We start from the raw sequence: 22,278 nt of genomic DNA on the forward strand, positions 1-22,278 counted from the left end.
AATGGCTATATCTCACAAATACAATTTAATTTCTCATAATTGAGATTTTATATCTCACAACTGTGACTACAGTATATTAAAATATGACTGTTTTTTACTAAATTACTTTGTATCTCACAATTGTGACTTAATTTTTCATAGACATGATTTTATGTCTCACAATTGTGACTACAGTTTATCAAAATATGACTTTGTTTTTCACTAAATGACTATATCTCACAATTGTGACTTAATTGCTCATAATTATGATTTTATATCTCACAATTTTGACCACAGTTTATCAAAATATGACTATTTTTCACTAAGTGAATTTGTATTTCATGACTGTCACTACACTTTATCAAAAAATTGTTATTTGTCAATAAACGACTTTATATCTCACAGTTGTTACTTCATGTGATTTTAAATCTCACAGTTGTGACTATATTTGATCAAAATATGACTGTGTTCACTAAATGACTGTATATCTCACAATTGTTACTGATTTTCTCATAATTGTGATTTTATCTCACCATTGCGACTATATCTCACAATTTTACATATATATCTCTTTATATCTCACAATTGTGACTTAATTTCTCACAATTGCAACTGTATCTCACAATCTGACGTTACATCTCCAAATATTACTTTATATTTACAGTAATTGTGGCTTATTACAATTTTGTGTAATATCTCCTCATATGTATTATGCTGCATTTCCTACTGAAGCTTCCATTTAACTCATGAATAACTCAATTTCATTTACTTGGCAAAGCCAATTTTTACTTGCATTTGGCACTGACGAGTGTTCATTTTGGACCCTGTCTGTCATGTACTTGCCCAGGGCCACAGTGCAAAGGTTTTGTATAAAACTCTCCTTTCCCCTCGGCTAATCGCAGGGCCAAAACGAGATTAGGAGACCCCTGGACGGAGACATTTTTCTAGCTGATAATTACAGCACATTTGGGCATTTAGTAAGCACTAAAACCCAGAGCAATTACTACATTTTTCCTGTCTGCTCTGCGTATTGATTCAAGTCAGAGACCCAGCTGGGGTTTCTTGATTAAGCCATCACAATAACCCTGATTACCCAGAGTTCATTCTGTCTTGGACTCACAGCACACAAGAGTGAGAGGAGCCCAAAACTTCATTTCAGTCATTTCTAAAGCTTTTGTTCAATTGTTTTCATGCTCATTATTGTCTTAAATAGCTACTCACTCGTTTTTCATCCTTCACAATGTAGTTTCGGCCCAGTTTCTTGGTCAGGTGAGGGGCCAAAACATCAAAGCGTCTTCTGAACTCAGAGAACACCATGTGGTCAGGGTACCCTGCAAAAAGCATGCGGATATTCAGCAGGAAATAATGGAGAAGACTTGATTTTATCTATTTGATTGGATCTTTCTCACCTTGTCGGTAAATCCTCAAGCTGTCCAGCAGTTTGAAGCCACGGATCTGAGCCCTGAGTAAAGCCACATCCATCTGCATGAGTCCAGGATCACAGCTGTCCTCTGGGGACCCCGTGGCCCTAGGAACCTCCGCTCGGGGTAACAGACAGTGGACAAAGTGAACCCTGGATCTGCGCACGGTGTCCATCAGTGCATCCTGATCAAAAGAGAAATACATAATGTGTATTTTTAGCAATTTCTTTTTTTGACAACTAGTGTTCTGTGTTGGACGCTCTTGAAAACCCACCACTTGGAGTTTAATCTGAAGACAGAGAGACTTCTTTTTGACAGCCGCCATGCCTGTGGTGAAGGTCTTCCTCATGCTGGTGGCCCGCCGCATAGCAAGCTGAGAGACGCCCTCTAGTCCGGCGATGGAGCCGGTCAGAACCGCAGCACTACTAGAGCGGCCCACAAACATCCCGCTGATGCTCTTCCTGAAGGAACATAAGTGAAAACTTGAGTCTGATGTTAGGGGTGTGCAATATGTATAGTGTGCAATAATAGCCAGTTTATTATTATTACCTTTGTGCGAGCTGACATATCAACTTGTGTCATATCAAAAACATTTTAAGTTACATTTTAGACAATATTGTCAATATTTTGTTTTTGCTTTATTTTGTCAAGAAAGATGTGTGTCTGAGTAACATTTAAGTTGCTTTATTACAGAATAAATCACATTTTGAACAAGTTGATTCAGGAGTCCGAAAGAATCGTATGAATGACCCAATCACTCAACTCATTAAATGGTTAGTTCACCCAAACATGAAAATTCTGTCATTAATTACTCACCCTCATGTCGTTACAAACGAAATTAAATTACGGGTTAAACCACTGATGTCACATGGACTATTTTAATGATGTCCTTACTGCCTTTCTGGGCCTTGAACATGTCAGTTGCACTGAAAGCTTTTGGATTGTATCAAAAATATCTTAATTATGTTCTGAAGAAGAATGACGGTCTTAAAGGGTTTGGAACATAAAGGTGAGTAATTAATAACAGAATTTTCATTTTTTGGGTGAACTGCCTTTTTAAGTGACAAGGGCAATGGGTCGTGAGTGGGTCTTACTTCTGGGAGTTCTGCAGCAGATTGGCTGCGTTCTGGGGGGTGGGATTTAGCCTGGCTAGGTTCAGCCATCCATGTGTGTCATATTCCACCCAATCTGTCCCGTGACTGTGGCCGAGCAGGAAGTGATGTGTGTTTTCACTTTTAAGCACCACTGTGTGACCTGCAGAAAAACAATGCATAAATGGATCTAGGGCAGAATGTCAGCGTGTGAGTTTGTGTGTTTATACATGTATGTCTGTGTAACCTGTGCTTTCTCCCTCTGCAGGGCCGTAGTAACTGAAGAGTCGCTGCAGGAGTGTTTCCTCGGACCCTCCCGGCTGCAAAACCTCCTCCTCCATCATCCAAAACAAACCTCTGGCCTCATCTGTCCGGGACAGAGTACGTACCTGAAAAACAGACATGAATATCCACAGTCAGTTTCTTTTCCTTAGGATCTCTCTCTCTCTCTCTTCTTATACTTAAACACAATTTAAAAAGACTGCAGTATATATATAACCATGACTGGCCAACTAATTATCTTTAATACAGGATTAAATCTGCCCTATATTGACAATCTGTCATTTCCAGTTTCCAGTCTTCAAAAGTTAAATCTTTTATATAAACACAAATGCAGAGATGGAAATAAAATTAAGTAATTATCTACAGAGCTCTTATTAAAATAATCAGACAAACAAACTTTCAACATCAGCAGTTTTGGCTGGATTAGAAAGTGCATCTCACCAGGGTCTGACTGGAAGACTGATCAACCACAGCTACTGAGCGAGAAGGGCTTGGCTCAAGGTCATCCAGTGTAATCTCAATGTTTTCCTGTGGAAACACAGAGACCGTTTTTAAAAAAAAATGTAATATTTTTAAAAGAAAATATTTTTTAGCAAAGATGCAAATTGATCAAATATAAAAGTAGAAAGCATTTTTAATATTTTTATTTCAAAAAATGCTTTTTTCTTTTGAACTTTCTATTCATCAAAAAATGTGGAAAATGAATGATTACAATGATTTCTGAAGGATAATGTGACACTGAAATCTGGAGTAATGATGCTGAAATTTCAGCTTTGATCACTGGAATAAAGTACATTTTAAAACATATTAAAATAGAAAACAGTAAAAATATTTCAAAATGTTACTGTATTTTCAAATAAATATAGCCTTGGTGAGAATAAGAGACTTACATTTAACATAAAAAAAACAATCTTATGATAATCTTACCTTCATAATATAATTTTTGATAGTATAGTGTATAGTGTCACATAGACACATGGTCATTTTTAGCATCACATATGAAAAAAGACATTATTTAGTAATCCTATCCGAATCCAAAAGCCGATCTCCTTAAAATTTTGCATGCTTGTTTAGAATCACCTTTCGCATGTGTTCAGCAAGTTTCGTGAAGTTTTGAGTTTTCCTTTAGGCTTTATGGGCTTTTAGGGAATTTATTGACAGGTCCCTTTTCTAGCTTCTCCAAAGGTAAATTTCAAAATTTCTTTGATAATTACTGACCTAAAGAGTCCAGAAAATTGTACTGCAGTGGTTTTTTTTCAGACTGAGTGAAAAACCTAGGATTAGTTTGCAAAAGTAGGCTTTTTACATCTTCTCCATCATTTAACAAACGATTTGATTGACAGCAGTGGTTCTAAGGACAAAGTTGTCCTGAATGAGGAGATCATAAGATACGAATATTGCATGTATGTTTGAAAAAACATGCAATGTACAATCATTTATCGCCCTTGAAAAATATGATTTCTTTCAAATTTCTCAGACCTTTGGGGCCTTGAGTCAAACAGGTCTGCCGAGTTTTGTTCTGATCGGCCTTCGTTAATCTTGTCTAATAGGTGGCCAAAACTTATCAGCCAATGGCAGCCATGTTTTTGGCGATGCGCAAATGTCCTTATAGACACTTGTGGCACTTTGGACCAAGACCGTGCACAGCAATTGTTATGTTGATAGGACAAGCTACATAGCTGTAGCATTTTTATGTCTTATCCTCTGTTTTAGCACCACCAAATGGCCAAGCTCCATGATTTTTGTCCTGTTACCCTCAGATTGAGCTCTTACATAAGTGTTCTGAGTTTGGCGAAGGTATCTCATTCCGTTCAGGAGTTACACTTTTGAACCTTTTGGCATCCATTTGCGACGGTGATCTGAAAGTTTAACTTTTTTTTGATAATTATTGATATTCACTTTCCAGAGAATCTCTGCAGTGGTTTGGTTCCAATCAGGCGAAAACCTAGGACTAGTTCGCAAAAGTAGGTTTTTCAAAAAATCCAAAATATCTGAAAATTCACCCGGCTCACGATCAAATCGGAGGCATGCATTTTGGCCGTCATGAGCCAAGGATTCCAACGACATAAGACATTTGATCTGTACGACTTACAGTTTGGTCTGCACGATCGGTTTTACGTGGAGATTGCTAATCCTTGGCCAGTCTAACAATTACAATAGGGTTCCAACGCTATGCGCTTGAACCCCTAAAAGGTACAAAATGAAATTAAGTAGTGGTAAATTAACATCCATATAATTTAGTGTTTTAATATAAATTGTGAGAACAAGTTGTAGACTTTTGGGTGTTGGTTATGGGTGTTTTGCACACCTCTTTGTAACGCTCCAGTTCCCGTACGAATGTTCGCTCCTGGAACAGCGTCTGCAGACGTTCCTGAGCATAATTATGGCAGAGCTCCTCAAACGTGGCGCCCCGCTGGTTCTTCACCTGACGAGGGTTCTGGAACCCCGGTGTGTCCACAATCAGCAGAGAACAGAGAGAATGCTGACTGGACTTCAGCGCTCTGAAAGTAGAAAAGCATATCTGAATGCATCTCTTATTTGATCAGTCGAGTTCCTTTAGGTAATCACCAGTTACCGGTTATCGATTACCTGTTGATGAGAGAGATAATGAGCGTGAAAAGCTCAGAGTATAAACCAGAGGCCATAAACTCCAAACACTCAGCTGCTGTTGCTTTAGACACTGAAATGCACACGTTAAGATATAAAATATGGAAGCGTTTATATATATAGATATTTAAGAATGTCACAAAAAAAGCAAAACCTGAGTTATCCGTATCATCTGCACTCTGCCGGACACTTGAGGAGCGGGGAAGGGTGCCCTTGCCCTGTGTTTTAAAGATGGCGGATGACAGCTCTTCGAGCGTGCAGCCCAAAAGATACGCTGCTTTTTGTGCCCACTCATGCCTGGCGAACTGCTTTCGGCCCGCTGAGGGTTCAGAAAGCCACATTGTCGAAAGAAAAGCAGCGTTACCACAAAACATCTGTCACATTATGGTGAACTACAATAGACAGTCAAGTGTCCAGAGAACAAGGAGAAACTTTCATCTCCTGGATTGATGATCAAAGAGAACAAACATTTTCATTCTGGCATTCGACATCAGAGAGTGGAAACAAGCACAAAGGCAGATGAAAGATGGGCACACAGTTCTGTTAAGATGCTAAATCAAATAAAACAGAAAGAGAGAGAGAGACCTGCATTTACCTGCATCGGTTTCTGTGTTATGATGGGGGCAGCATGCAACATCAATATGCAATAAAACACATGTTTACAATGGTTAAAACAACTGTTATACACAAAGAGATGTGATTAAAGGGATTGTCTTGATCCTGTCATCATTTACTTCCATTTATTACTTTCTTTCTTCAGTTGAACTTAAAAGATATTTTGAACCACTGGTTTCCATTGGCTTTCATTGTATGGACAAAAAATACAATGGAATCAATGGGAACTACAACTGTTCGGTTATCAACATCCTTCAAAATGTTGGTTTTCGCTGAAAAAAGAAATGCATACAGGTTTGGAATGACATGAGGGTGAATAAATGATGACTGAATTTACATTTTGGGGTGGACGATCCCTTTAAATACTGAAGATAACTGACAAATGCTTTTAGACATTAAACACACACACTAAAGTCTAGACAGCCAAACATTTTCTCAGTTACATGACTGGAAAGACTCTACTGACTCTTAGTGGACAGATTTTAAAATACACTCTGTGCAATCTGTGTTCTCACACATTCAGATGTTAGTGTTGGTTTAGACACTGTTGGAGCTGGTAGCTTTACCTTTGGTGGCCCCAGCGGCCCCGAGGTGGTATATGGCCCCTATGATCAGCCACACGGTTTTCTGTTCTTCAGCAGAGATGCCCAGGACCTTCATGGCAGCCTGTAGCTTAGTGAACTGCTGAGCGGATTTCTGCTTGTCCTCGGGCTACAGAGCATTTGATATGACACAGTGTATACAGATAAATAGATAAAGTGTGTGTCTAATGATGGCACATGTGGCTTTTCTTACCTTTGAGTGAGGGAGGAGCCCAAATGAGCTGTTCTCAGCAAAGTGATTAAAATGTAGTTCAGTCCTGAAAGGCATAATATTGCATTAGCTGATCAACTTTAATCTGTACATTTCCTGCTATGGTCTCAATTCGCATGCTGTATTTGCTGTTTAGCATGCCAGAATATTATAAAATAGCATGCCAAAGGTGGCTGGATAAATTTATGCTAGATGTATGCATGCTTTTTAGGTTAATACACTGAAAAAAATGATATGATAAGTAAGTCAGGTCAACAATGATACAAAAATGAACTAATTTTTAAAATTCAGTTTAATATAATCTAAGTCGAAGTAACTTGTACAGCCAGTTTGATTATACTTAAAAAAACCTAAAGGCAAAAACTGAACTTAAGTTTTTAAACTGAAGTAGATGGAATTTTTTTACAGTGTAATAGTCACTTTACTTTAGAGCTGCGTCTACTCCAGCCATCAGATAGTAAAACACATTGAAGCTTGATTCAGTTTCTGGTCGTCTGGTCACTCTGAACTTCTCCAGCAACATGGTCTGTATGCAAGACATAAGGAAATCAGAGATAAATCATTTGATGTCTTTCGAAATTACAAGTAATTGCCCTCGCTGCAGCCTACCTGAACAGAGGCAGAGGCCACCTGTCCTGCCTGGTCGAAGTCAAGAGAGACTATGTGTGAAAAGCGACTGGCGTTCCCATTCATAGCTGTACTGCAGTTGCCGAAAGCCTCCAAAACCGTGTAGACTGCCTGCCATTTCTCAGCTGTGGGGGAGGACAGTTAATTACATTATATAAAAATCATAGTATTTAATTCAAATAAAAAAAATAATAATTAAATTTAATTTAAATAAAATGTAAACTTAAATGATGTTTTTGGTAATTAAAATAAAATAAAATATGCATATTAAATGAATAACTTGACTAAAAAAAACTCAACTGAGTTCAGTGTAATAGAATATAAATTTACAATTCAATATAATATACACTGCCTTTCAAAAGATTGGGATCAGTATGGTTTTTTAATGTTTTTAATAAAGTTTCTTATGCTCATTAAGGCTGCATTTATTTGATTGAAAATACAGAAAAAACAGTAAGTGAAATATTATTTCACTGTAAAATTGTTTTTTTCCTATATGAATATATTCTTCCAAAAAATATTAAGCAGCACAACTTCCAAGTTTCCAACATTGATAATAAAAGTAATAAATCAGCATATTAGAATGATTTCTGAAAGATCATGTGACATTGAAGACTGGAGTAATGGCTGATGAAAACTGAGCTTTGTATCCCAGGAATAAATTATATTTTTAAATAAATTAAAATAGAAAACCATTACTTTAAACTGTAATAAAAATGCAGCCTTGATGAACTTAAAAGAATTCTTTAAAAAACATTAAAAATCTTACAGATCCCAAAGTTTTGAATGGCAATGTAAAACAACTTAATGTAATACAGAAGTATTTGTAATTAATTATTAAAGAACCAACTTAAAGGCTTAAGAAACACAAACGATTCAAATAGAACAAAGTGACTTACAGCCACTGCTCAGTAACTTACTATATTCAGAAGTGAAAATGAACTTTATATTGGGTGCTCCTCCTAGTCTTCCTTACCTGAGTACACCTTTCCACTGCCGGCTGCGATGGTGACCAGGTACTGCAGCAGGTGCTGGCAGTTAGTGGTCTTTCCGCTGCCACTCTTGCCCAGAAGCACAATGCTCTGATCTTGACGTGTGGTCAGCAGCTGATGATATGCCGACTGAGCGACAGCGAAAATATGAGGGGCTGTTTCCTCCCTCCGGCAGCCCTTAAACATCTGCATCACCTGATATAAACAAACCATGTCACTCCATCACTCTGTCATAAATCTGAGGAAACTTAAAGGGATAGTTCACCCCAAAATGAATTCTGTCATTAATTACTCTCTCTCATGTCGTTCCAAACCCGTAAGACCTTCATTCATCTTCGGAGCATGAATTAATTTAGCTTTGATGAAATCCAAGAGCTTTCTGACCCTGCATAGACAGCAATATAATTAGCATGTTTAAGGCCAAGAAAGGTAGTAAGGACATCGTTAAAATAGTCCATGTGACATTAGTGGTTCAACCGTAATGTTATGAAGCTACAAGAATGGTACCCTCGTAAACACATGAGCGTAGCTTCATTAAATTACGGTTGATTCGCTGATGTCACGTGAACTATTTTAACGATTTTTTACTACTTTTCTGGGCCTTGAACGTGGTAATTACATTGCTGTCTATGCAGGATCAGAAAGCTTTCGGATTTCATCAAAAATATCTTAACTTATGTTCTAAAGATGAATGAAGGCCTTACAGGTTTGGAATGATATGAGGGTGAGTAAATAATGACAGAATTTTCATTTTTGGGTGAACTATCCCTTTAAAGGCCTTTTGTGAAGTTTTTACCTTCTCTGAGTATAAGGCAGGGGTGCTGAGAGGATTGATCACCAGCAGGTTTGGCCCAGCGTAGCTGTGAATGAGGTTTCCACCATAGCGCTGACGAAGGGTGTGAAGGATGCTGGACTCGTTCAGGTACAGAAGAGAGGAAAGATCCTCCACTCGATCATATGATAGAGGATTTGCCTGACAGACAGATAGATGAGGGTAATCAAACAGGTTTCTTGGCTTTTGCCTGAGTAATGTCACATATTTACATCCACACCTTCTCCACATCATCCTCATCCACTTCCAGTACTGTCCCATCATGTTCCAGTCTGACCTTGACTTTCCCCTCTGGGAGAGAACCCATTTCCGTCTTGAGCTGTGTAGCTATACAAACAAAATGAACACTTATTTACTTAAACTAGATATGAGTACTCCAAACATAATAGGAGTAATGAACTATGACTTCACTAACCCAAAGAGAAGCCATCTTTATGGACAAGCCAGACTTTCTCAGTGTTGTACCAGGCCTTCTCTGCAGCAAGCTGCTCCTCCGTCTTCACCTATAGCAGAAAGTGAGAGAGCTTGTCATACATATGCTAGTCACAGAGCATAAAACACTATAGGCTTCCAGCACATGGACTGAAAGTGATTAATTTCAGATTTTCAGTCCGTTTGAGATTAACTGTGACAGATAACTGTGTAACTTTAGAAGTGGATGCTGCAAAAAAGATATGAGATATAAATTAAACACACAATACGAAGCATTTATACACAACAAAACTGCTATAGTCACATACAATACAAACTAACAAACACATTCAACATAAAAATAAACATAACAGCAATGTACCTCAGGAAGTTTATACACTAGCTATGGAAAGCTAATCAATATTCTCTTCAGACACCACAAAGAAAACTATAACGCACAGAAAACTGCAAATAAACTCAATTGTCAAACATGCACACATACACCAAAGAAGAATTTGAATGGGAAATGTGCTTTGGTTCAAACACGAGCACTGAGGTGATACTCTACAAAGCTTTACATATAAGCAGAATTACACACAGGCAATGCAGTAGCCAGACCTTAGACAGACTGGCAGCTTCATGTGCAGCCTGCAGGAGAGCCACAGGATCTTCAGCTGCCTTGGCCTGAAAAGGGCCGGGAAAAGCAAGAGAGCAGAAATCAGAAAGTCAGAAATACACAAGTCCTCACAGGACTTAATAGAAATCAAAAGAAGAGTAAAACGCTTCATCTAAGAACTGTGAAAACACGACAGAAAGAAAGAAAGAAAGGTTAAGGGGGGCATTTCTGCACCTGATTCCCTTGAGTTGGCATCACTGGAGATCCCTACAGATGGAATCAAAAAGATCAGTGAAGAGTCCAAGTGGCCCTGACTAGGATAAGCAGTGTGATTATAATCAAACCACCTAATGCTAACATTGAAACCAATGCAAGACCAAGCCTGACACAATAGTATAACCGCTAACAACTCTCACAGCTGAACACCAAACATCTTGGCAGTTGCGGGACACACCTGTTGGTTGGCGATAGTGAAAATCTGGGATGGAAGTTTTCCTGCAGGAGCCGCTGAAGGTTTTGACACCCCGTTCACCTTCACAGACAAGGTACTTGTCAGTACGACGCAGTATGCGAGCAGACGTCTACAATCATGCCAAAAACTAGCGAGATCGGAACCATCACAATACAACTCTACAAGAAGTCTGCAACTGACGTGGTCAGCACTAATGCAATATTAGTCCGATAAGTGGTCACGGCTGCAGCCAACAACAATTTTTACCTCACCTTGCTGTTAAAGCTAAAGTTAAAGTTATTGCAAGATCATAAAAGTCACTTCCAGCACCATTAGTTGACATGCTGAATTCTTGCAGGCGTCTGCTGGTTTCAGAGTTACTGCTTCAAACAACTTCAGAGGGTTAAAGTAGCACAGCAGTCAAAGCCTTTACGCAAGGGTGAGAAAAAGCATTTGACATGAGATATTGCAAAATATTAGTTCTCCGGAGAGATGCAACTCCATGCAGAATTTCACGACATGCATTACTAAAGCGTTCAGAAACACATGCTGTACCTCTGGCTTTCGCACAGCGGTGGTCCGTGGTACAGGAATAAAGCCTGCAGGTGGTGCTAATGGGTCAACCTTGGGCTTGGGGATAAATCCTGTCACCGGGGCAAAAGGGTCTCGCTTTGGGGTGGGAACGAATCCTACTGGCGGTGCCAGAGGATCAGGTTTGGGCATAAGCTGAGTGGAAGAGTTTGGTTTAGGAGCCGGTATGAATCCCGCCGGTGGTGCCAAAGGATCAGTCTTGGGTGTAGTTTCAGTGGAAATGTTTGGTTTAGGAGCTGGTATGAATCCTGACGGTGGTGCCAGGGGATCAGGTTTGGGTGTAGGTTGTGCAGAAGGATTTGGTTTAGGAGCCGGAATGAAACCAGCTGGTGGAGCCAGTGGATCAGGCTTGGCCACTGGATTCAGCTTAGAAGGTAAAAAGCCAACTGGAGGGGCAAGAGGGTCAGGTCTAGGAGGTGGACTGATTGCAGAGGTGGATGGTTGGGGTCCTTCTGAGGGCGTCTGAATTTCACCAATCTTTTCTTTGCTTTCCTCCTGGGGTTCTCTGCGCTCGGCAGCTCTTGAGCGAGAGCGATGCTCTTTAGTCCTTGCGCGGCCCATTAGGCTGGTCAACCCAGCTGAGAGGGCATCTCCATCCCCAGAGCTGCCAGCTTTCAGGGGACGACTTGTTTTGGGAACCGACGTGGCTGTCGAAGGCTTTTCCTCTGACCCTGCTTTGGGTGCCAAGTTCAGTCCTCTCCTCGCCAATGCGTCAGACTCAATGCTGCCATGTCGCCCATTCATGGAGTCTCTGCTTCTCTGGTCTACAGTCAGTGGAATGACTGCTGGATTCACCACTGTTGATGGTTCACCTTGGCGTCGCTCGGTTGAGCCACTTACTGCTGTCTGAGACTGGCTCATACTGTTCTCACTGTCCGACTGTTCACATAACCCAGAACACACACAAAAAGAAATTATACTCCAGCAGCAAGACCCATGTAACCTACAATAGTACTATTGCGAGGTTCATGACGTAATTCCACAAGCAACAACCTTTCAGAGTTTCCTGAACTCCCCAAATAATGACAGATAGGTGTTGTTCTGAATATCAGAAGGTCTTCACACTCTCCAGCTCTGCAGAAAGTACTGAAAGTTCATCTGAATTGCTTTCCCCCACATGGCCAGGCACTTTGCAGTTCTTTTCTCTGCACAGTCAAGCAGGTTAACAGACAAACCCAGTAATTAAGGTCACTGCAGTGCAACACTGGCTCACAGCCCTGAAACACAACTCTGCAGGATCAACCGCACGGCTTTTGTAAGCTCTCTCTCACACTATACACAATTCAGAACCTGGAGTATTGTAAAGACCTCACAATCAGCTCACACTGTAAAATATCAGATTAAAGTGCACATTTAGTGATAAGATACTAGGAATGAGCTCTAATGTGAAGACAGACCTTCATGTCTATCCTGAAGGTGATGATACTGGTGCTCTTCCAGCTGTGCACGTCATTCTGTGGGACACTGAATGTGACAGCAGCACTTTGAGAGCGCTGGACAGGCCTCCAGCCCGGTGCCTCCATGATGACTTGCAAACCTCTAACACATTTACAGGCACACACAATCTTAGCTCAGCATCCTTCTCATGCTCCTTCCCTCTCTTTCTTCCTCCAGCTGCCCCTCCCACTACAGCAGTGATTGGAGGACAAAAAGGGCAGAACGTGATGTCAACAGGCCCCGCCCACTAGAGTACAGCAGCAGTACAGTTTTGAACAAACATCCACATACAATCACTCTCACCTTCTTCTGCAAAATTATCTTATAATATTCACATTCAAGCGTTTAGGACTCTATAGTTCAGAAAGTTACTTCTACTCACCCTGTGTCTATTAAAATGCTATTCTACTAAATTTAATCTGGATGAAAAGAAGAAACAGATGAACTGCTTTCATACAGTAATTACAGACAAAAGTGTGGGGCTGGACGCAAACAGCAGTCCTAAAAGAAAAAGACCACCATTTTCTGAACAAACCCCATCTTTAGCACCTCCTGATGATATATGTGAAGTAAACAAACAGGATGTGTTTTAAAGTCAACCACAGCCACAATAACAAATGCAGAGTGCTGGGAGACGTAATCCCTTCTGATCTCAGAACAGACACCCATCCGAAATCCGAGTCATGCAGTAATGACGACGCTGCACAAACACTTACATTTGTGCTTTTTGCACCCGGGACATTTTCATCTTTCACCTGAAGATAGAGACAGGAAAGTTTAACCAGAGATCAGACCCTCTAACCTGAGACATTGTGCTGGATGTGACATCTGACCCTGGTCTGTCTGTTCACTCGATCAGACAGTTCATTATCCCTCTGTCAGACTGAAGATTAACCTCTGTCTTTCTCAGTTACCAAAGACCAGTACAGATAAACTCTCATATACGTGCACCTAACACTAATTAGAAAGCTACTAAATGTGGAAAAGGGAGAAAAGCAATACTAAGAGAACACAATTCTGAGACAATGCAAAATGCATATGCAAAGCTATTTAGTGGAATCCGACACTTTTGAGAGAGTATGCAAATGTTTGGTGAGCAAGCTCAAAAGCAGTGAAATGCAGCTGAAGTCAAAAGTGTACATGCACGTTGTAAAATCTGCGAAATGTTAATTATTTTACCAAAATAAGAGGGATCATACAAACTGCATGTTATTTTTTATTTAGTACTGACCTGAATATGATTTCACATATAGTCCACAAGAGAAAATAATAGCTGAATTTATAAAAATGACCCTGTTCAAAAGTTTTCATACACTTGATTCTTAATACTGTTTTGTGACCTAAATGATCCACAGCTATTTTTGTTGTCGTTGTTTGTTTGTTTAGTGATATTTGTTCATCCCTTGTTTGTCCTGAACAGTTAAACTGAGCACAACTGAGGAACTCATATGCAATTATTACAGAAGGTTCAAATGCTCACTGATGCTTCAGAATGAAAAACAATGCATTAAGAGCTAGGCGTTTAAACTTTTAAACAAGGATGTGTACATCCTTTTTGAATGAGGATGTGTACATTTTTCTTATTTTGAATAAATATCATATTTTTTTATTTAGTACTGCCCTTCAGAAGATACTTACATGTTCCCCAGAAGACAAAATAAAGTAATTCAAATCTTCAAATTGAAAAGTATTCACCCCCCAGCTCTTAATGCATCATTTTTTCCTTCTGAAGCATCAGTGAGCATTTAAATTGTCTGTAATAGTTGCATATGAGTTCCTCAGTTGCCCTCATTGTGAAAAGTTGGATCTCAAAATCATATAGTCATTGTTGGAAAGAGTTCAAATACACAAAAATGCTGAAAAACCAAATAATCTGTGGGACTTTTCTGAAGAACAGTGGGTAGTTTAACTATTCAGGACAAACAAGGGACTCATGAACAACTATCACCAAACAAAACAAAACAAAAAAAAACAGCTGTGGATCCTACAGGTAACAACAAAGTATTAAGAATCAAGTGTATGTAAACTTTTGAACAGGGTCATTTTTATAAATTCAGTATTTTCTCTTGTGGACAATATGTAAACGTCTTTATTGTAATTTTTTTATTTAGGACAGTAATAATAAAAATGCATTTAGTATGATCCCTCTTATTTATATTAACATTTTGCAGATTCTGCAAGGTGTGTGCAAACTTTTGACCTCAACTGCATATTCTTTCCTTCACATGTCCTCTTAAGGGCTCTGTAAGATATTGACCAAACAATCATTCATCTTAATTTGGAGAAAGATCTGGTTCTATTTCATCTGTCCTGAACAGATATGAATTCATGAGCAAACAGCAGAAAACAGTACTTCCCTTTTTCTCCCAAAATGAGAAACGAGATGAGAATGCCATGATGAAAAAGACAGTTCAGGAGAAGAGAGGGAAGGAATGGAGAGGAGAGGATAGCTTGCTTGCGGAGAGACAGAATGCAGGATCGGTGAAATGCAGGCAGTCTTTCCAGTTGAGGTTTTGGGGGTACAAGGACCCTGCGGTGAACGGGTAGAATGAAAAGCTACAAAAGAAGAAGGAAGGATTAACATCTAATCTGTTAAATGGAGCAAACGTAAAGCGGGAGCATCATTTAGGCTTTCAGAATGACACTCAGTGAAAACACAAGGCATAAATGACTCAGCACTCCATTGCTGAATTGTACTTTCTGAAAGTACACCTAAAAATGAAAATTCTGTCATTGTGTACTCATTCTCATGATGTTCAAAACTTGTTTTGGTCACTCCTCAATATCAATATAATGAACGTCAATGACAAGTGGGGCTGTCAGTTTCCAAAATGATAATAGAAAGTGGTTTATATGACTCATGCGTTATATTCCAAGTGTTCTAAAGACTGAAAATGAAGTTATTTGGAACAACATGAGGGTGAGTAAATGATGACGAATGAGAGAGCTAGAACACAAACTGTACGGCAGTATAAAGATAAAATATAGGAAATCAATCAAATCAATGCTGATAGAGATTTGTAATGCAAAAACGACCAGTCTGAAAGTGAAAGTGCAGTTTAAGGCAACAAGAATGAGCTTTCATGACACACCAGAACATTCACTATAAATAGAGCACATGTGAAGAGGCCACACTGTGAAGTAACCAGCACACACACACACACAACACGGCTGTTCGGCAGGCTTTAAACACTGATTCTTGTACCTGTCAGACACAAAGTAGACACATCGGATTCCCTCTGTTATGTTAAGCAGGTGGTCAGGTAGACATCCATGGGTAGACGTCTTGAGTGGGGCTCAACGTGGGGCAGGACGTTACGACAGAAACGTCAAGCAAGAGTTCGGGCTTGGGAGGGGACATAACAGCTGCTTGAGGACACTAAGGATATAAATAACCATGCAGACCCCAGTACCCCCTGACCACACATATACACACACACGCACACACATATACACAAACAAAACAAACTGGATAACAATAGCTTGACTGTTCTTTCAGAAAATCCAGCCAAACTCAATTCACAAACTTTGCCAACAGAGACAACATGTTCAAATCCCACCACAAGGGGGCAACAACATGTGTGAATAAACCAAATGCTGCTGTTTCTCACAGATCCACCAGAGGGTGATGTTGTGCACATCTCTTGATAAGTTTTTTCCTATTGGCCTGACTTAGGCCTAATTAGTGTTAGTTTTTTAACAAATGGTCAACCCTAAGGGTTATAAGCTTTGCTGTGTAATTCATCCCAAACTGTCCCATCAAATCTAGAGATCAGAATATCATCACTGAGCTCTTTTAACTTGCATGAGTACACAACACCCTAGCAACTACACAGCAACATGCTAAAAATACTCAAAACACACCGCCCACATCATAGCTTGGTGATAGCAACATGTTTTGCTTCAGAAAATGTGCAAATCCATTTAATTAGCAAGTTTCACTTTGTTCACTTCAGCTTAGAAGTAAACAATTCATACTGGTGAAACTTATTAAATGAATATTATAGAGCTACAGTAAGCCTCTGTGATTGGTCAGAGTTGATAACAGGGTGATTGCTGATTGGCTGTGCTGCATCTGACTGGTGGAAAAAAAGAAGTGGAGTCCACTACATACATATGTACATACATATATTGTTTTACAAGTAATTTTATAGATCTATCACTCAGCCCTGTTCATAATTCACACAATATTAATAATTAAATACCTCATACAAACCCACCGTTAGGTTTATATTCTGGTGATATTGTAGGCCAGTCCAGGCCTGTCATATCATATCATATCAGTGCTACCAAGCAGGACACAAACAGACTAGCATTGTCTATGAAGGACACAGTGGGTTTCTTAATCTGATTAGCTCCCCATAAAGATGGATCCCATGTCTCTGTGTGGTCTTTCTAAGAAAATCCTAAAGGATCAGTCATTTTTCTTGTCTTATCAGCTGTTTTCACTGAAAGCAATTCTGCATTTAGCGCACAGTACTCATGCTATAAAATTGACACACAATGAAAGGCTGATGTGAACCTTATCAAACTTTCTTTCATTTCTTAACTATAACAACTGATTAGAGAAACTATAAACAGAAGGCGTGACTATACTGCATACATCACTCACATGCGCTAACACATACACATATCAAAACTTACATTACTAGTATGATGAAGTGTGGATAGGTGGGTCTTCAAGTACACAGTGTCACATGGTGGGAGGTCTAAAGACTTTTTAAGCCCCACATAGTAGCGTAGACGTTGCTAGGGTAATGAAATGTGGCACCTCCTTCCTTCAAAGCCTGATTATTCTTAGCTGTTCTTGCTAATCCAATGTTTGCTAATACCAAGTGCTAATGGAGCAGAAAACTGTCCATTTCATTTGCTTTTAAATACACATGTGCTTTTTAGTCATGTATAATACAGGCTATACATGACGGATTTGATCAAATCTAGGATAAAAGCATCAAGCTAGCATAGAGAAGATTAGCATAGCATGATTTGATCTCTGAGGGGAATCCAGGTCATAAGTTAAAGTATATAACATTTTTACAATATGTTGTATCATTAGGTTACAATCGAAGGGAACCCCGGCTATTAAGACTTGTATGGCTTAATATAACATGAATTATCTCTCTTCGTCTCTTACTGAAATATGTAGTTGAAACCCATGAAAGAGTTACTTTATTTAAAAAAGGGCGCCATTATTTAGATGATGTGAAATGGCTGCACTCGGTAAACTATTATTGGTGCTACTTGCTGCTATTTTTACCACAACTTTGGAAAATAAAATACTGATGCAATACCACATTGTGCAGCTTTTGGTTGTAATTTTCAGTCGAAGGGCAAAGGAGAAGCACTGTAAGAGGAGAAAAGAATGGGAAGATGCCTCTGGATGAATAAAACTTCCTAAAGACCAGCATCTTTGTTCTCTCCACTTTAGCCCTGATGCCCTCGAAGCTTTTAGTAGACCACAGCTACCTGGCAGGATATAAACATGCCGAAGCTTGTCATGATGCCGCAGCCACTCAAGGAGCTTATCAGCGTGTGTTTCACTCGTTATTTGGGGAATTTAGAGTCCTTGTGAGGAAAAATCAATAGTACGGCATTTCAGTAAGAACCGTCATTTACCCATATTAAGCCATGTAAGTCTTAATATCTGGGGTTACCTTTCAAAATAACATCTTTTAACAAATTTCTAGTGTACAAAAGACATGGAAAACACAAGAAGAGGTAAGGACATTCTTCTACAGCCTGATTAAAACACCTGCTCCACAAACTCATAAAGTATTGCACAAAGATGTAAAAAAAACAGATGTTTTTCTCATTCAGAAGCATCCTAAGGGCACAAACCCTGTGGACAGATAACAGCAGCATGTCTGGTCTTGCTGCTACTCTCCATATAGTGATTTACATAACATTTACGTTATGGAAAAAGTACTCATATGATGTAAGAATACAAGTCTCATGTTAAACGTAGGCATGAAAATCTTAAGCAAATGATACAAGAAACTCTTAATAGCTTGGCAGGTTTGGTTTGATTAAAACAAACTCTGATCCGACTGCTCTGTTCTGTGCAGTTCACTTAAATAAGTGTGCCATCCGGCATTCAAAATGCATTAAGACAGTAAATGTGATGTTGGACCACAAATCCAGTCGTATTTAGCAGGGGTATATTTGTAGCATTAGCTAACAATACATTGTATGGGTCAAAATTATTGTTTTTTCTTTTATGGCAAAAATCTTTAGGATATTAAGTAAAGATCACGTTCCGTGAAGATATTTTGTAAATTTCCTACTGTAAATATATCAAAACTTACGTTTTGATTAGTAATATGCCTTGCTAAGAGCTTCATTTGGATAACTATAAAGATGATTTTCTCAATATTTTGATTTGTTTGCACCCACAGATTCCAGATTTTCAAACAGTTGTATCTCGACCAAAAACCATACAGCAATGGAAAGCTTATTTATTCAGCTTTCAAAAAGCTGACCCTTATGACTTGTTTTGTGGTCCCGGGTCACATATGGTAATTTTTTTATTCTATGCAGTGTGTCATATTCTGAGGATGTGAATGGCCAGCAGGTACAGTTACTGACTAATCAACTGCTTCCGTTAACCAAGTAACATTTAGCTGTCTGGTAAACTGTCAGAGCTAGAATCATCCAGCTATGCCAACATGCTCACAGTTAGAGCGCGAATACTGGAGAGCTTCACACAGTCCCACTGCCAAATACCAGTGAAAATCAGCCCAGAAACCACAGCTGGTCGTCACACTGACCCGGCGATCCAGACCAGGATAATTATCAGCCTTACTAAAGCCACTTCCTGGACCCCTGTGTCCCCTGACCAGCATCAATGTTTAGGCCCTCTCGATCTCACGATAGCACTGGGGCAACACTGACAGCTCAAGAAAGACTTCTGGGTCATTGGCCAGGAAGCGTTGGTGGAGACATAAAGAGAGATTTGACAGAGAGGACGGAGGGACAGCAAACACTGATGACAGACGAAAGACACTTCCTGTATTCAGTGCCTGATGTGCAGCCAAGTTAATCCATTACATAATCTAATCTGATACTAGTTAATGAAGCCATTCACGGACAGATTGTTTCAGAGCAGTCAAAGGACATTCATAGTCCACAGGCTGTTGAACCCTCACAGGGCAGACGAAAAAAAAGAGAGCCATTGAGCCCAAAGAAATAATACAGGATAGTGTTCTCAAAAACGTAGCGGGGGTTGTTTAGAATAGTATTGCAAATATTGACTGACGTAGACATGCAGGGACTGTTGGTTTGTTCTTAAAACACAATTTTAAAAAAGTTTGGGGTCTGTAAGATATTTTGTTTTACAAGAAGTCTCTTATTCTTACCAAGCCTGCATTTATTTGATAAAAAAACACAGTAAAATCATTAATATTGTGAAATATTATTACAATTCAAAATAACTGTTTTAGATTTTACTATATTTTAAAATGTACTTTATTCATGTGATGGAAAAGCTGAATTTTCTTTAGTGTCATATGATTCTTCAGAAATCATTCTAATATGCTGAATTACTGCTCAAGAAACATTTCTTATTACTATTAAAAATTCCACTTCCAGAACAAATATTTACAGATAATGTACTCACCCACTTGTCATTCAAGATGTTCATGTCTTTCTTTCTTCAGTTGTAAAGTAATTACATTTTTTGAGGAAAACAGGATTTTTCTCCATATAATGGACTGATATGGTGCCCCAATTTTGAACTTCCAAAATATAGTTTAAATGTGGCTTCAAACGATCCCACATGTGTTTGTAAATAATCCCAACCGAGGAAGAAGGGTCTTATCTAGCGAAACGATCAGTTATTTTTATAAAAATAATACAATATATACTTTTTAATTTCAAACGCTCATCTTGTCTTGCTCTGCCTGAACTGTTTTTTCCGGTTCATGACAGTTAGGGTATGTCAAAAAAATCCCATCTCATGTTCTCCCTCAACTTCAAAATCATCCTATATCACTGTTTTACATTTTTTGTTAAGGGTGTTTGATCTTCTTTGCAAGTTCACTTTGCAAAAACTGGGTTGGTGTTTCTGCAGTGACGTAGGATGATTTTGAAATGATTTTTGAAGTTGTGGGAGAAAATACGATGGGAGTTTTTCAACATACCCTAACTGTCTTGAGTCAGAATACACAGAGTTCAGGGAGAGCAAGACAAGACGAGCGTTTGAGATTAATTTTTTTTAATGAAAATGATCAATCATTTCGCTAAATAAGACCCTTCTTCCTCGGCTGGGATCGTTTACAACCGCATTTGGGATCGTTTGAAGCCACATTTAAACAGCATTTTGGAAGTTCAAACTCGGGGCACCATAGCAGTCCATTATATGGAGAAAAATGCTGAAATGTTTTCCTCAAGAAGCATAATATTTTTACAACTGAAGAAAGAATGACATGAACATCTTGGATGACAAAGGTATACATTATCTGTAAATTTTTGTTCTGGAAGTGGACTTCTCCTTTAATGTTAAAAACAGTGCTGCTTGAAGGAGAAGTTCACTTACAGAACAAAAATTTACAGATAATTTACTCACCGCTTTGTCTTTCTTTCTTCAGTAGAAACATTCAATTGTAAAATCGTCCTACGTCGCTGTTTTACCTTTTTTGTAAAAGGCATTTCACTTCCTTCCATTTCACCTTCTTTGCACGTTCACTTTGTAAACACTGGGTCGGTACTTCTGCAGCGATGCAGGATGATTTTGAAGTTGGAGGAGAAAATAAGATGGGAGTTTTTCGACATACCCTAACTGTATTGAACCGGAGTGCACAGAGTACGCATACGCATCGCAGAGCTAGACAAGATGAGCATTTGAGGTTATAAATTGTTCCTTTTTTTAGAAAATAACCAATCATTTCATTAGATAAGACGGGTCTTGGCTGGGATCATTTAGAGCCCTTTGAAGCTGCATTTAAACTGCATTTTGGATGTTCAAACTCGCAGGCACCATAGAAGTCCACTATATGGAGAAAATTCCTGAAATGTTTTCCTCAAAAAACATAATTTTGTTTACGACTGAAGAAAGAAAGGCATGAACATCTTGGATGATGAAATTATCTGTAACTTTTAGTTCTGGAAGTGAACTAATCCTTTAATATTTTTGTCAAAACTGTGATACTTTTTTCAGGGTAACTTCAAAGAAAAGCATTTATTTGAAATAGATTTTTTTGTAACATTATACATGTATTTACTGTCACTTTAGATAAATTTATTGTGTCTTTGCTAAATAAAAGTTTTCAAATACTTCTGACCACTGAATCATCACAGCTTACTGCCAATAGTGCATTGCTGTAACCAAAATATTAACCAGCATAATATACACAAAAATGACTAAGTGAACCTTTAAGACTACGTGTACTGTACGTGTCAATCATCTTGGTTATGGCTGACTAACCTTTGCGTATCAGCATTGTTCGCATTGTCGTTCATCAGGACAGGCCAAGTTGCTGAATACTGAATAGGTGTTGAAAGCATGGGTGGTTTTAA

The 22,278-nt window shown here is 38.9% G+C and overlaps 1 protein-coding gene across 11 annotated transcripts in view; it reads right to left on the minus strand.

Annotated features, from left to right (window-relative positions):
* myo18aa (myosin XVIIIAa) overlaps positions 1-22,278 on the minus strand; it is a 55,562-nt gene that overhangs the window by 23,301 nt on the left and 9,983 nt on the right. For 2 of the 11 annotated variants that reach the window (XM_051120756.1, XM_051120755.1), the window contains exons 1-25: positions 15,971-16,181; positions 15,122-15,321; positions 13,482-13,519; positions 11,293-12,207; positions 10,741-10,818; positions 10,521-10,553; positions 10,289-10,354; positions 9,675-9,762; positions 9,480-9,586; positions 9,224-9,400; positions 8,412-8,622; positions 7,418-7,560; positions 7,234-7,334; positions 6,791-6,854; positions 6,562-6,706; positions 5,976-5,987; positions 5,535-5,699; positions 5,363-5,453; positions 5,082-5,274; positions 3,215-3,301; positions 2,739-2,880; positions 2,495-2,654; positions 1,675-1,861; positions 1,389-1,584; positions 1,201-1,310 (exon numbers count right to left, since the gene is read on the minus strand). In XM_051120756.1, the coding sequence (XP_050976713.1) occupies positions 1,201-1,310; positions 1,389-1,584; positions 1,675-1,861; positions 2,495-2,654; positions 2,739-2,880; positions 3,215-3,301; positions 5,082-5,274; positions 5,363-5,453; positions 5,535-5,699; positions 5,976-5,987; positions 6,562-6,706; positions 6,791-6,854; positions 7,234-7,334; positions 7,418-7,560; positions 8,412-8,622; positions 9,224-9,400; positions 9,480-9,586; positions 9,675-9,762; positions 10,289-10,354; positions 10,521-10,553; positions 10,741-10,818; positions 11,293-12,207; positions 13,482-13,519; positions 15,122-15,161 (3,549 nt within the window). In that variant the 5' untranslated portion in view covers positions 15,162-15,321; positions 15,971-16,181. Of the gene's footprint in view, positions 1-1,200; positions 1,311-1,388; positions 1,585-1,674; positions 1,862-2,494; positions 2,655-2,738; positions 2,881-3,214; positions 3,302-5,081; positions 5,275-5,362; positions 5,454-5,534; positions 5,700-5,975; positions 5,988-6,561; positions 6,707-6,790; positions 6,855-7,233; positions 7,335-7,417; positions 7,561-8,411; positions 8,623-9,223; positions 9,401-9,479; positions 9,587-9,674; positions 9,763-10,288; positions 10,355-10,520; positions 10,554-10,740; positions 10,819-11,292; positions 12,208-12,321; positions 12,474-12,725; positions 13,452-13,481; positions 13,520-15,121; positions 15,322-15,970; positions 16,296-22,278 lie in introns of those variants that run through there. The other 9 variants (XM_051120758.1, XM_051120752.1, XM_051120747.1 and 6 more) reach the window with 8 other exon arrangements.

Source organism: Labeo rohita, chromosome 10, assembly GCF_022985175.1.
Source record: "Labeo rohita strain BAU-BD-2019 chromosome 10, IGBB_LRoh.1.0, whole genome shotgun sequence".
Lineage (NCBI taxonomy): Eukaryota > Metazoa > Chordata > Actinopteri > Cypriniformes > Cyprinidae > Labeo > Labeo rohita.